This window comes from Trichechus manatus, unplaced genomic scaffold (assembly GCF_000243295.1).
Source record: "Trichechus manatus latirostris isolate Lorelei unplaced genomic scaffold, TriManLat1.0 scaffold00089, whole genome shotgun sequence".
NCBI classification, from domain to species: Eukaryota; Metazoa; Chordata; class Mammalia; order Sirenia; family Trichechidae; genus Trichechus; species Trichechus manatus.
In genome coordinates this window covers 3,970,910-3,986,898 of record NW_004444025.1, presented here as the reverse complement: position 1 = coordinate 3,986,898, position 15,989 = coordinate 3,970,910, and the positions used below count along the sequence as shown (strand labels likewise).

The 15,989-nt window shown below is 38.7% G+C and overlaps 1 protein-coding gene across 2 annotated transcripts in view; it reads right to left on the bottom strand.

The window, feature by feature from the left end:
- The window catches only part of ETFDH (electron transfer flavoprotein dehydrogenase), a 42,090-nt gene that overhangs the window by 21,142 nt on the left and 4,959 nt on the right, over positions 1–15,989 (bottom strand). For both annotated transcript variants that reach the window (XM_004382048.3, XM_023736609.1), the window contains exons 2-6: positions 7,555–7,695; positions 6,917–7,146; positions 4,323–4,404; positions 3,809–3,927; positions 962–1,039 (exon numbers count right to left, since the gene is read on the bottom strand). In XM_004382048.3, the coding sequence (XP_004382105.1) occupies positions 962–1,039; positions 3,809–3,927; positions 4,323–4,404; positions 6,917–7,146; positions 7,555–7,695 (650 nt within the window). The remainder of the gene's footprint in view (positions 1–961; positions 1,040–3,808; positions 3,928–4,322; positions 4,405–6,916; positions 7,147–7,554; positions 7,696–15,989) is intronic.

Genomic DNA, 15,989 nt, shown 5'->3' with positions numbered 1-15,989 from the left:
TAATCTTGTATCCTGAAACTTTGCTGAAATCTTCTATTAGTTCCAGTAGTTTTCTTGTGGATTCTTTGGGGTTTTCTGTGTATACGATCATATCATCTGCAAACAGAGATACTTTTACTTCTTCCTCACCAATCTGGATGCCCTTTATTGCTGTCGAGGGACCTCTAGCACAATGTTGAATAAGAGTGGTGAAAAAGGGCATCCTTGTCTGGTTCCTGTTCTCAAGGGGAATGCTTTCAAAGTTTCTCCATTTAGGATGATGCTGGCTGTTGGCTTTGTATAAATGCCCTCAATTATAGTGAGGAATTTCCCTTCTATTTCTATTTTGTTGAGAGTTTTTATCATGAATGAGTGTTGGACGTTATCAAATGCCTTTTCTGCATCGATTGATAAGATCATGTAGTTCTTGTCTTTTATTTATGTGCTGGATTACATTGATTGTTTTTCTACTGTTGAACCATCCCTTCATACCTGGTATAAATCCCACCTGATCATGGTGAATTATTTTTTTGATATGTTGCTGAATTCTATTGGCTAGAATTTTGTTGAGAATTTGATGCAAACAATTCTTGACCACAGAAATGAAAATTGTGGAGGTAGAGATGCAGCTGACTGATGGCCTACATACATGCCTATTTTTTGAAATTTCCTTTGAACTAGTTAGAACGTCTTACTGATTCCCTCATTAAGGAGTTATATAAAATCTTTCATGTATTTATTTTATGATTGTAAATGATTCATGCTTTTATCTTTTAAGAAAATTATTCTTAATATATATTTGCCTAAATCATGTTTGTTATAAAGTTGCTTCTAAATTTCTTAACAATGAGAGAAAAACCCCACTTTATATTTAAACATCCACTTAATGTGTAGTTAGTAGCAAGACAAAATTACTGAGTTTAAGTCATTTCAGTTTTTGTCTGTCTGTTTCTGCCAAGTACATAACTACTAAAACATTTACCTTTGGAGCACCATCCTTTTGTATCCCTACATCGTTAGTGGCAACCCCTTTTACACTACCATCTTCATGAAAAAGAACCTAAAAAAGACAAAAATAGATCAGTTATCACTTTAAGATTCATACTAACCTTAAAAAGAAAACAGTGAACAGTCTTAGATTTTAGAAAGTGAACATGTGTCCTAAATCATCGTAAAACAGACTTTAAAATGTTTAGAGGGACATGTTTTGAAGGTTCTCCCTTGTAGAGCATAAAGGAACGCACCTCAAACAGTTGGAAATGACGAGGAAAAAATGCCGCAATCTTGACGAAAAGAAGAGGGGGAGGCTACAAGAGAAGCTGGAGTCTCTGGGCGATGCGAACAGTCAAAGCGCTCGACGGCTGACTGAGAGGCTGGAGCTTTGAGTCCACCCAGAGATGCCTCTGAAGAAAGGCCTGGCAATATACTTCTGAAAAATCAGCCACTGAAAAGTCCATAGAGCACAGCTCTATTCTGACAGACACGCTGTCACCGTGAGTCAGGATCAACTCAAGGGCAACTAGTTTACTAGAGAGGTTACTAGAGAAATAAGATTAAACAAAAAGCTCTCTGAGGGTTCAGATACCAAAAGCCTGCGTATAGAATCTGAATTAGGGAGACGGTGGGTGGAAGAGAAACAGCGCCAGGAGAGCCCATGTCCCCGATGAGCTAAGACCCCAGAAAACAGAAAAGAAAAGAAAGGAGAGGCTGGAGACAGCCCAAAGATGTTTGAAGCTGTTTTGGAACAAGAAGGAAGGGGAAAGCAGATAAATGGTGTAATTCTGAGGATGGCAAACAGCAACGCTCTTTACCCCTCACTTGATTATCTGTTTCCTCTCTGGTGGAAAATGCTCTTTGGATAGAAAAGTTCAAAATGTACACTGGAATCACACAGGCGCGGAGCGGTGAATATACAAAGGGTTTATCTGATACCTTGAAAACGAATGTGGCTGTGAGCTAGAACTGAAGTCTGACTCAGGGTACCCAGAACTGGCACACAGACGGGCGTGGACTACCCAATAAGCAAGGTATGCACGGGCTTACTTGTGCTTCCTTACTAATCTGAGAGATGTGGTGAAACTCACCAGCAGCTCTGCAGGAGAAAAGACCTGGCGATCTGCTCCCATAAAGATTACAGCCTAGGAAACCCTACAGGTCGGATCGCTATGACTAAGAGTCGACCCAGTGGCACACAGCAACAATAACATGTACATAATGGATTTTATCTGCCTGGCTATAGAAAATGGTGAAGTATCTTTCCATCCTGGCAATCTCCCTCATGGATTGTCTGTGATCCACATCACAGTCTGCTTTAATGCTTATTCAGTAATAAAACTGCTCCATTCTTCTCTATAATTTGTGGAGAAGATTTTTCTTGGTTGGAAAGAGATTTTATTTTTAATTATCTCCCCAGCAATACTTAATGTGAATCAACAGTGTGATGTGGCTTCCAAAATTAACGGAAGAACAGTGTTACGGATTGTCTCCCCAAAATACGTGCTGGAAGCCTGTCCCCTAAACCTGTGGATGTATTCCCATTTGGGAATAGGGGTTTCTTTTCTACATTAACAAGCCACATGAGTGGAGGTGTGAGCCATATAAGGAGCGGCACAGACACAGGGACAGCAAGCACAAGGAGGGAAGACAGCTGCCACGTGAAGATCTCCCAGGAACCGAGGACTGCCGGCGACCAGAAGCCGGAACAGACCTATACCCACGCTCTGAATTCGGACTTCCAGCCTCCTAAACTATGAGAAAATAAAATTTTCTAGAAAGCTACCCATTTCTGCTATTGCTGTTACAGCGGCACTAGGAAACTAAGCAAGTAGTTTCTAAAACAAAGGTGGTAACAGCCCTGCTCCACACCAGCCTGGGGGTAGTTTGTTTATTCTGGGTGAACAGCCCTGCTCCACACCAGCCTGGGGGTAGATTGTTTATTCTGGGTGAACAGCCCTGCTCCACACCAGCCTGGGGGTAGATTGTTTATTCTGGGTGCCACTTTATAAAGGAAGTAAAACAGAACGTAGTAAGAGGCAGGCAATGACAATACTGAAGGAACTCAAATTATGTAATGCAATGGCTGAAAAAACGAGAATATTCAGTCTGGGAAAGACAAAACTCCAGCGTGAAGCTTTGCCCTCGGCTGGTAATTGACAGGGTGGCAGTGTGAACCCACCCAGCGGCACCATGGAAGAAATAGGCCTGGCGACCTCTTCCAGTAAAGATTACAGCCAAGAAAACCCTATGGAAGGGAGGGACGGGTGCACTGCTGTCACACTGAGGGGACTCAACTAATGTCATGAAACAAAATGTGTATAAATTGTTGCTCTGTAAACTCTCACCCAAACCACAAAAAACAATTCAAAAATAATTCTGTAACGCACAGGGTCTTTGAAGTCACAAATCAACAATAACAACAAAAACCACAAAACCAGTAAGAGAGTGAAGGTCGGGGAGATGAGAGAGCAGGGCTTAATTACAGTTAGAATGCTTTCCTTGGAAGAGGGCTCAGATCCGTTCTGCACAGTACAGAACGAGAGATCATTTCTACTCAATGTAAGGAAGACAGGACCAACAGTCCAAACATCAGAGACTTATTTTGTTGTTCAGTCGTGAGTTGGACAAACACTTGATGAAGGTACAATGTAAAGAATTCAAGGACTCCTGGGATTAGATCTTTTTGATGGTTCCTTCGAATCTTGCAATTTTATAATTCTATGGTTATTAAAAATACTTACTTCCCTACCTCTATATTTAAATTCTCAATTTATTTTCAAATAAACAAGAGATTACTTCCTATAAATATTAAATACAAAAAAACTATCCAAACCTCTGCAGCAGCATAACCAGGGTATACTTCAACACCAACGGCTTCTGCTTGTTCTCCCATCCAGCTCACTAAGTGTCCCAAGCGTACAATGTAATTGCCATGATTATTCATTGGAAGACCTAGAAATAGATGCTTTATTAATCTGACTTTTTATTGATAAACTATCTCAAAAACATAAATACTTAATTAAAAAATTCTAACGGTCATAAGTTTAACTTATTTTCTCCAATTTTGGTCTAGAATCCTAATTTATCAAATTAAAAAAGTATTTATAGCACTAAATTAAAAATTCCTGATTGGCTTACAAGGCTATATTTCAATTCTTCTGGACTGGAAGACAAAAGAACTGGGTGCTAGTCCTGCTTTCCCACCAGCTAGCTGTATAACTGAGTAAAGCCTTCAAATCTCTGGCCTCAGTTTTCTCATCTGTAAAAGGAGGGGATTTGACCAGATGAAAAGTAGTTCTTTATAGCTGTAGAATTCTATGATTCTATGATTATTTATCATACCTTACCTGGAAGAATTGGTACAGGAATTCTATATTTCTCTGTTAAAATTCCAAATCTGTCTTCTGTTACAGGAGTTTTAAGTGGAGCCTAGAAACAAAAGAAGGAAGGATAAGGAACTTTTTAGTTCATATTTGTAAGGGTAAATACAAACAACAACAAAAAAAACCTAACTTTTCCCTGGTGTCAAAAGAGAAAGAACTCTTCCTTTCGGAAGCACTTCCCGTAAAACATATGTAAACCCACTCTTTGTCTCTTCGCCATACATAAGCTTCTTGCCCGTTTTGCATCCCAGCAACGTCTTTCTTGGGGGGGTTTGGAAGCCTCCCTTTGAGAAGTGAACCTCAAGGAGGATGCTGCCCTGTGTGCCCATCACTGTGAGAGTTTAGCTCAGGCACTTGGCTTCAAGTTGTAACTTCCTTGTTGTGGAAAAGCTATGAGGAGTTTTATTTTTCCTTCGCGTAAAGATAATTTACATGTATGTAACGCCGTAGCTGCTTAGCTGTATAAATGAATGAGGGTATGATTCCTCAAAACGCTAAAACTAGAACTACCACATGACCCAGCAATTTCACTGCTAGGAATACGCCCAAGGGACCTGAAAACAGTGACGCGAACAGACACGTGTACAGGTGTGTTCACTGCAGCATTATTCCCATGAGCCAAAGGTGGAAACCACCTAGACGCCTGTCGTCGGATGAATGCACAGACAAAATGTGGGATCTGGTTTCTTGGAGCTCGATATTTCATAACTAAGAGCATAACTGAACTTTTCAGAATTCAATTTACTTCCATATGGGAAAAATACAGATGGCATTGATGGAACGTTTTGAACTTTATATGACATTTATATAACTTCTGATACACACAATGGAATACTACGCAGCCAGAAACAGAAACTAAGTCTTGATACATGCTACAACATGCGTAGAGTTGGAGGACGCTATGCAGAGTAACATACGTCAACCACAAAAGGACAAATATCGTACGCCCTCACTTACATAAAAACGTAAGAACAGACAAATGTATAGAAACCAAAGTTTATTAGTGGTTACCAGGGACGGGAGGGAGGGGAAAGGGAAGAGTTACTGCTTATGGAGTGCTGAGTTTCAATTTACAGTGACGGAAAAATCACACTGATTAAGGGTAAGGGTTGTACAGCCGATTAATTTATGTCAATAAGCTGTATACCTGAAAAAAGTTGAACTGGCAAATGCTGTGTGATATACATTTTCATAACAATAACAAAAAGAGCAGCTGCTGAGGCCGCTTATATACAACCAAACATCTCATGGAATTTAGTTTTTTGGTTTGGAGGCTTAGGGTCATGGTTTCATGGGACATTCCAGTTAACTGGCCTAATATCACGTTTATTGCTTCTGTTCTACCTCCTTGTTCACTGCGTAGTGCCCGGGATCTTAAAAGCTTGCAAGAGGCCATCCAAGTCACAACAATTGGTCCCTACTCACCTGCAGCAACAGAGGAAGGCAAGTAAGGAATAGGAGGAGGAAACAGAATGCATGGCTAATTACCTCCATGAACACCTGCCTCCTCTGCCATGAGACCAGAAGAATTGGATAGCGCCTGGCTGCCATTACTGAATGCTGTGATCAAAGATTCTATAGAAGAATCCGGATCAAAAGGAGGAAAATGCAGAACGGAATTTAAAATTCTCATGGAATCCAGACTTTCTGGAGCCATAGAGGCTAGATAAACCCCCTAAACGACTGCTCTGAGATAATCTTTAAACCTTAAACCAAAAATATCTCCTGAAGTTTTCTTAAAACCAAACAATAGTTTCGCTTAACTAGTAAAGAATGTCTGCCTTAAGCATTGTGCTCTTTTAAGAACTATTTATAGGGGATCCAATTGACAATAGCAACTCGAAAGATTAGATAACAAACTTAAGAGTATGAGTTTATGTTAGTGGGGGAGGAACAATTTGGAAAAGAAGGGTAAGAACGATTGTACAACTTGAAGAATGTAATCAATGTCACTGAATTGTACATGTAGACATTGTTGAATTGGTGCATGTTTGGCTGTGTATATTTGCAAGAAAAACAGATAAATTAAAAAATAAAAATAAAAAATAAAAAAATGGCTGAGGTATCTTTCTCTCTTGAGGGGTGGGCTGCAGATGATGGGCATTACATTCTGGTTTAATGCTTATTCAGTAATAAAATTCTTTTCTTTCTTTCTTTCTGTATTCACAAAGACGATCATCTGGGCTGGCAGGAGATTTCTATTTTAAATTTTATATATATGTGTGTATATATATATGTAAAAAATACTATCAAAATAGAAAATGCTATACTTTTTTTGGTAGAAATATTCAAAGGTCTTCTCTAGAAAATGTCTTCTGATAAATTTAGTATATAAATAGAAGATGTAGAAGACATTATATAAAAATGAGTTAATATCTTAAAATTTATATCTGATATGATTCAATCTTTTCTTTCTTTTCCCTTTTTAATTAAAATAACATATATCTACAACTATCCTCTAAGAGACAGAATTACATGAAAAGGGTTTTCCGTAGTCCAGTAATTTGGAAACAGAGATACAACTAAAATCAGTTTATATAAAAAACCCATTTTCATACTCCTTTCTCCTTCCAGTCTGGGAACAGTTCTTCAAAAGCACATGGATCCAGGCAAGCTCCTGAGAGAGTATGAGCTCCTATCTGAGCAGCTTTCTCCACTAGACACACGCGGATATCCTTTCCATGCTCAGTGGCCAGCTGCTTTAGACGAACAGCTGCAGAAAGCCCTGCAGGGCCAGCACCAACTATTACCACATCCGCTTCCTCTGCAAACCTCTCCATGTTCACTCCTGGGAGGGAAGAAAAACCAAGATTCTGGGATTAACATGACCTGATAAAAACCACATTCTGGGTTTACTAACACCCACTACGGTTTAGAGCATTATTTATGGAAATTACCACTGTTTTGCATGGTAATTATATTGCATATATTATTGTATTAGTTTGATGTTTTCGTAGGTTCTGTACAAGTGTATACCTTATTTTAGTTTCCACAAACCAACTTTCGGCTTTGAGATTTATTACTATAACTTTACCAAATATTTGCTTATCTAAATATTACCATGTAATAGATTTGATAAAGCTAATAAAATATTATTAGATGCTTTAAACTACCATGAAAAATATAACACCCCCTTCACAAAATGATACAAAGTGTCTAGAAATGTCTCAACAATTTTACACAAGTCATTACTCACCTTCCCATCGCTGGTCTTTATTGCGGGGATAAATGGTATAGTGGGTAGTAATCCGAGGAACAACAGAAGTTGAAGACCATCTCGCAGCACACAGAGGTAGATGATGTTTCTTAATTTTTAAGGCCTGAAAGCACTGATATGCTACACAAAAATTATGAACATTATTATTTATTTCTATTAGTTTTCATCAGAAGTAAACTGAAAAAAACCTAGGATTGGGAGTCAGATCTGGTTTCTGGTTAGTTTTCTGTAACTAGGCCTAAGACTGCAAGCCTTGGTGGTGCAATGGTTAAGTGCTCGGCTGCTAACTGAAAAGTCAGAGGTTTGAAGCCACCAGCAGCTCCGTGGGAGAAAAGGCCTGGCAACCTGCTCTCGTAAAGATTACACCCCAGAAAATCCTATGGGGCAGCTCTACTCTGTCCTAGAGATTCGCAAAGATTACAACCTAGGAAACCCTATCAGGTAGTTCTACTCTGTCCTACCAGGGTCACTATGAGTTGGAATAGACTCAACAGCGAACAGCAATAAGATCTTAATCAAATCATTTAACTTCTCTAGATTTCAGTTTCCTCATATGAAAAAGAAAAAGGGTCACTAGATGATCTTTGAGGTATGTTCCTGATGTGAAATTCTATGATCCTACTTGATAGCTTCTCTTTGGAAACTTGTACATTTATGACCGACCACTATCAGCATGGCAGACTGAAGGTTAATAGGCCTGAGCTGTAGGGCCTTAACTGTAAGATAAAGTGGAATAGATCACACTCTTTTCCTGGATGTACAATTTAGTTAGCTTTTTCTCAGAAAACAATGCTTTCAAATCTTAAATATTTTAAAAGTATCAAATAAACTAATTCATTCAACTTGGCTCATGTCAGACTTAACCTATAAATAGGATGATCATGGACTTTATCACCTAAACTGGATACTCCTGAGAGCAACAGGGAGCAATGACAATGACTGTGCTGAGACAAAGAGTATGAGCGCAAACTAGGTTTTGTGGCCAGCTCATTTTACAGTGAGCTGATCCTCCTATATGGCGACATGTTTAGGGAGCCGATATATACGGTCCATAAAACCCAAACCAAATCCTTTGCCATCGAGTCGATTCCAACTCATAGTGACTCTATAGGACACAGCAGAACTGCCCCATAGGGTTTCCTAGGCTGTTATCTTTATGGAAACAGACTGCCACATCGTTCTCATGCAGACAGCTGGTAGGTTCGAACTACCAACTTTTTGGTTAGCAGCCCAGTGCTTAACCACTGTGCCACCAGAGCTCCTTGATATGTGTGTGTATACTCTTTTTTTTTTTAAAAATAGTATTTCATTACATTTTCAGTGGAAGTGTATGCAGAAAAACAGGTTCCCATCCAACAATTTCTACACATACTGCTCAGTGACACTGGTTACATTCTTCATGTTATACATGTTTTCCGACTCAACAAACAGTGTTTCGTAGAAATAAACCAACAAAAAACCAAAGTCATTGCCATCGAGTTGATTTCAGCTCACAGCAACCCTACAGGACAGAGTAGAACTGCCCCATAGGGTTTCCAAGGAGCAGCTGGTAGCTTTATTTGTAAGAATATTCACTAAACCTTCTCCACTGACCTCAAACCTTCAACTCTACCTCCTCCCTCCCTCACCTGGGGCAGATGCCCTAGCATCAAGCTTCAAAGAATGATAAAAACCAAAAAACCAAACCAGTTGCCGTTGAGTTGATTCTGACTCATGGTGATCCCATGTGTTACAGAGTAGAACTGCTCCACAGAGTTTTCTTAGCTGTAATCTTTATGGTAGATTTCCAGGCCTTTCTTCTGCAGCATCACTGGGTGGGTTCAAACCACCAACCTTTAGATTAGTAGTTGAGAGCAAACCATTTGCACTACCCAGTGAGCTTCATAAAAAGATAGAAGCAATCAAATGGAAACTCCCTCAGCTCCTTGGCAACGACCTATAATGTACCCTGTATTTACGTCCATCCTTTATTTATATGCTCAGGCTACAATAGGAGAGATGTCTTCTGCCTCCGAAGGTTAATCCTTTGACCTGGATGCTGAGGATTACCCCTTCCATCTTCTCAGGGACCGTGCCCCATCCGTTACCCTCCCTTCCTCCTGATCCTCAATTTCTGACCTGCCTCCTTGCTAGTCCTCTTCTCAACCGTCCTTACCATCCTAAAAAAAGAACAGGGAATTCTTTGGGTCTAGCCCTGCCAGAGATTAAAACCTGTATTTGACGTTATAATAATTAGAAGTCTGTTATAGAAGACGAACAGAATAAAGAGTTCAGAAATAGACAAAATACACATAGGGATTTGGCATATGATAAAGATGCTATTCTAAATCAGGGAGAAGAAAGATGGTTACTCATTGAGTAGTGTGGAAATAGCTAGAAAGCCATTTGAAGAAAAGTATAGTTGGATTCCTACCTTGCTCCTTACATCAAAATGAATTCTATATGACAAAAGATTTTAAAAGAGAAAGTCAAAGTATAAAATATTATGGTGAATATTATTTAACCATAAAAAGAAACAAAATTCTGATCTATGCTATGACATGAATGAACCTTGAAAACATTATACTGAGTGAAGTAAGTCAGATACAAAAGGACAAATATTACATGATCTCACATATATGAAATCACTAGTATAGAGACTAAAGTTTATCAATGATTTCCAGGGGCTGGGACAGGGGAGAATGGGAGTTATAGCTCAAGGGCTACAGGGTTTATGTGTGGGGTGATGAAAAACTCTAGAAATGGATAGTGGTCATGGTGGCACAACATGGTGAATGTAATTAATGTCACTGAATTGTACACTTAAAAATAGTTAAAATGGGGCACTTCTGGGCAAGACGGTGTTATAGACAGAAGCACCATGCCGTTACTCCACAGCAAAGACCCAAAAAACTAATCAAACAGAGACAAACGTCAATCCTGCAACCCTAAGCATCAAGTGATGAAATAAAGAACTCAGCCAAGCACCGAATGGAATAAGAAACTGACAGAGAGAAGACACCGAGGAGCATTATGAGTGGAGGTCCCCTATCAACTAATGCAGCAAAGATTTGCCATCTTGGACTCCTGATGGAGATGGGAAAACAGGGAATACCGGAATGCAGCTTCACGGAGCTCCCAGCAGGAGACAGTATAACCACTCCACACATCACAATCTCACCCTTCCTTTCTGCCTACCTGCACCATGTGCTGAACATCACACCCCTGAGCAGCACAGGCACGGCCTACCGGAACCTGCCCTGCACTGATTCCTGGCCCGCCCTGTAGGCCCTATTACGTGCCACAAATGACCCATCCCAGCAACTCTCCTACAGCTGACCTCCTCTGCTTGCACCATAGGTGAGTGACTGACCCTGTCCATTGGACAAGGAGGTGAAAACTATCATGCCCACAGATGAGTAAACAACAAAGAACGCACAGCCCACCTGCTCAGACATAACCAAATAAAACAAAAAAGCAGGATGAAACAAACAAATCTATAATCAATAAACGAGAAAAATAACTACTGAATGCCCCGAAAACAGCAGACAATAGCAAAACATTACAAAAACAGGGCAGGATGGTTCCAGCAGACATCCAAAATAAAACACCGGATGAGTTTCCAGTAGAAGAAAAGGCACCAGAATTACCTGGGGAATTCAAATCTCTACTATTCAGAGCTATCCAAGAGTTGAAGTAAAAAACAGATAAAAATGAGGAAAAAACAGACAACTTCATGGGAAAAGCAGACAAATTCATGGAAAATACAGACCAAAAAATGGAAGAATTCAGGAAAATAATACAGGAACAAATTGCCAAAATAAATTCACAACTAGAAATCATACAAAAACAACAATTAAAAATCCAAAAGATAACAAGATTTCAGAAATGGACAGTGTCATAGAAGGGCTGAGGAGCAGGTTTGAAACAATGAAAGACATCAGCAAAATTGAAGACAAACACTTGGATACAACTCTGTTTGAGGAAGAATCAGAAAAAAGAAAGAAGAAAAATGAAGAAACCCTGAGAATCATCTGGGATACAATCAAAAGCAAAAATTTCCGAGAAATCGGAGTTCCAAAATGGGGAGAAAACAGAAAACACAGAGAGGATCATCGAAGAACTGCTGACAGAAAACTTCCCCAATATTATGAAAGATGAAAAGTTGACCATCCAAGAAGCTCAATGAACCCCATACAGGATATACCCCAAAAGAAAATCACCAAGGCATATCATAATCACACTTGCTAAAACCAAAGACAAAGAAATAACACTGAGAGCAGCTCAAGAAAAATGAAAAGTCATATACAGAAGGAAAACAATAAGACTAAGCTCGGATTATTCAGCAGAAACCATGCAGGCAAGAAGACAATGGAACGCCATATATGATACCTTGAAAGAAAAAAATGCCAGCCAAGAATAATATATTCCGCAAAACTCTCGTTCAAATATGATGGTGAAATTAGGACATTTCCAAATAAACAGAAATTAAGGGACTACGTAAAAACCAAACCACACTTACAAGAATCATTAAAGAGAGTCCTTCGGTCTGAGAACAAACAACATCAGACCACAGGCTGAATCTAGGATGCAAGATTGTACAGCCAGATACCAAACTAGTAAATAACTCTCAAGGACTATCCAAAACCAAAAGAACTACAACAGGGAACCAGAGAGGTTAATCTGTAAATGACAACAACATCAAACAATAAAAGGGTGAATAAATGGTGTAGGTGTAGAATATTCTAATGAAGAGGAAGGCAAGGCGATACTAAGTAATAATAGACTAGATCAAACCTAGGAAGATGAGGGTAAATTTCAAGGTAACCACAAAGAAAGTTAACAAACCTACTCATCAAAATAAAGAGGAAAAACACAAAGTCTCAACAACAACAAAAAAATCTACAAAAACAAAAGAAATGAAAAAGAAAAAAAAAGAAAAAAAAAACCCCCACAAAAAAGGGAATTCTGCCCAGGAGAGAAAGAGGAACAAAGAAAACATCAGCACCACAAAAAAAAGCACTACAAAATGACAGCAATAAACCCATACCTATCAATAATTACACTGAACATAAATGGCCTAAATACACCCATAAAGAGAGAGTGACAGAATGGATAAAAAAACAGAATCCATCAATACATGGCCTACGAGAGACACATCTTAGAAACAAAGATGTAAATTTATTAAAAATCAAAGTATGGAAAAAAAATAAATCAAGCAAACAGCTACCAAAAAAGAGCAGCAGTGGCATATTAATCTCAGATAAAATAGTTTAAAACAAAATCCACCATAATAGACAAATAGCACTATATCTTGATTAAAGGGACGATCCAACATGAAGACATAACCATAATAAACATCTATGCACCCAATGACAGGTCTCCAAACTACATAAAACAAACTCTAACAGCACTGAAAAGAGAAACTGACAGCTCCACAATTATAGTAGGAGACTTTAACACACTACTCTGAATAAAGGACAGAACATCTAGAAAGAAAGATACAGAAAACCTAAAGGGCACAATCAGCCAACTTGACCTCACAGACACATATAGAACACTTCACCCAACAGCTGCAAAGTACACATTCTTTTCCAATGCACATGGAAAGTTCTCCAGAATAGATCACATCTTAGGCCACAGAGCAATCATCAACAAGATCCAAAACGCTGAGATAATACAAAGTATCTTCTCTGACCACAATGCCATCAAGTTAGAAATTAACAACAGGAAGAGCAAGGGAAAAAAAAAAATCAATTACATGGAAACTGAATAACACCCTGCTTAGAAACCACTGAGTAACAGAAGAAATCAGAGACGGAATCAAAAAATTCCTAGAATCAAACGAGAATGAAAACACACCATACCAAAACCTTTGGGACACAGCAAAGACCGTCCTCAGAGGACAATTTATAGCAGTAGATGCACACATCAAAAAAGAAGAAAAGGATAAAATCAAAACATTAACTACACAACTTGAACAAATAGAAAGAGAACAGCAAAAAAAGCCCACAGCCACCAGAAGAAAGGAAATAATAAAGACCAGAGGAGAAATAAATGAAACAGACAACATAAAAACAATAGAAAGAATCAACAAAATCAAAAGTTGGTTCTTTGAAAGGATCAACAAAATCGACAAACCACTGGCCAGACTGACAAAAGAATAACAGGAGAGGATGCAAATAACCCAAATAAGAAATGAAATGGGGGGACTCTCTTAGTCACCTAGTGCTGCTCTAACAGAAATACAAGTGGATGCCTTTAACCAAGAGAAATTTATTTTCTCACAGTCCGGTAGGCTACAAGTCCAAGTTCAGGGCTTCAGTTCCAGGGGAATGCTTCTTCTCTCCATCAGCTCTGGAGGAAGGTCATTGTGATGCATCAGCCTTCCCTTGGTCTGGGAGCATCTCAGTGCAGGAACCTCGGGTCCGAAGGACGTGCTCTGCTCCCGGCACTGTTTTCTTTGTGGTATGAGGTTCCCGTGTGTCTCTGTTCTCTTCTCTCTTTTATATCTCAAAAGAGATTGGATTAAGACACTATCCAATCTTATAGACGTCATCAGTGTAACCTCATCATAGTGATAAGAGTTTACAACACATAAGGAAATCACATCAGATTACACAATCATACAATACTGGGAATCGTGACCTAGCCAAGTTGACAGATATTTTTGGGAGACATGATTCAATCCATGACAGGGACATTACAACAGACCCAACTGAAATAAAAAGGATCATAACAAAGTATTATGAAAAACTATACCCCAACAAATTTGAAAAACTAGAGGAAATGGACAAATTTCTAGAAACACGCTACCTACGAAACCTAACAAAAAGTGATGTTGAAAATCTGAACAGACCCATAACAAGAGAAGCGACTGAAAAGGTAATTAAAAAAAAAAATCCCAACCAAAAAAAGCCCTGGCCCAGATGGCTTCACTGGAGAATTCTACCAAACATTAAGAGAAGAGCTCACACCAGTACTACTCAAACTATTTCAGAACACAGAAAGGGAAGCAACACTTCCAAGTTCATTCTATGAAGCCAGCATAACTCTCATACCAAAACCAGGGAAGGACACCACAAAAAAAGAAAATTACTGACGAATCTCTCTCATGAATATAGATGCAAAAACTCTCAACAAAATTCTGGCCAACTGAATTCAGCATCATATCAAAAAAATAATACACTACGACCAAGTAGGATTCATACCAGGTATGCAAGGATGGTTCAACATTAGAAAATCAATCAACATAATCTACCACATAAATAAAAAGAAAGAAAAGAATCACATACTCTTCTCAGTTGATGCAGAAAAGGCATCAGACAAAGTCCAACACCCATTCCTCAATTAAATAGGTATAGAAGGGCAATTCGTCAGCATAATAAAGGGTATTGATGCAAAACCAAAAAAGGGCCAACATCATTCTTAACAGAGAGAGGCTGAAAACATTCCCCTTGAGAACAGGTACAAGACAAGGATGCCCTTTATCACCAATCCTATTTAACATTGTTCTGGAGCAATAAGGCAAGAAAAAGAAATGAAAGCATCCAAATTGGTAATGAAGAAGTTAAACTGTCCTTATTTGCAGATAATATGATCCTATACGTAGAAAACCGAAAAGACTCCATGAGAAAACTACTGGAACTAATAGAAAGATTCAGCAGAGTAGCAGGATACGAGATAAACATACAAAAATCATGTGGATTCCTATACACCAGTAAAGAGAACGATGAAAAGGAAATCAGGAAAACAATATCATTTATAATAGCCCCTAAAAAAATAAAATACGTAGGAATAAATCTAACCAGGGATGTAAAAGACCTTTACGAAGAAAACTACAAAACACTACTGCAAGAAACCAAAAGAGATCTACATAAATCGAAAAACATACCATGCTCACAGATAGGAAGACTCAACATTGTGAAAATGACAATTCTACCCAAAGCAATTTACAAATACAATGCAATCCTGATCCAAATACCAACAACATTCTTTAAAGAGATGGAAAAACTATTAACTTTATATGGAAAGGTAAGAAGCCCCAGATAAGTAAAGCACTACTGAAGAATAAAGTAGGAGGACTCATGCTACCTGACCTCAGAACCTGCTACATAGCTACAGTAGTCAAAACAGCCTAGTACTGGTACAATGACAGATACACTGATCAATGGAACACAAATCAGAATCCAGATGTGCATCCATCCACTTACAGTCACCTGATCTTTGACAAGGGCCCAAAGTCCATCAAATGGGGAACAGACAGTCTTTTTAACAAATGGTGCTGACAAAACTGTATGTCCATCTGCAGAAAAATGGAACAGGACCTATACTTCACACCATAAACAAAAACTAATTCAAAATGGATCAAAGACCTAAATATAAAGCCAAAAACTATAAGGATCATAGGAAAAAAAAAAACCCATGGTGGTCGA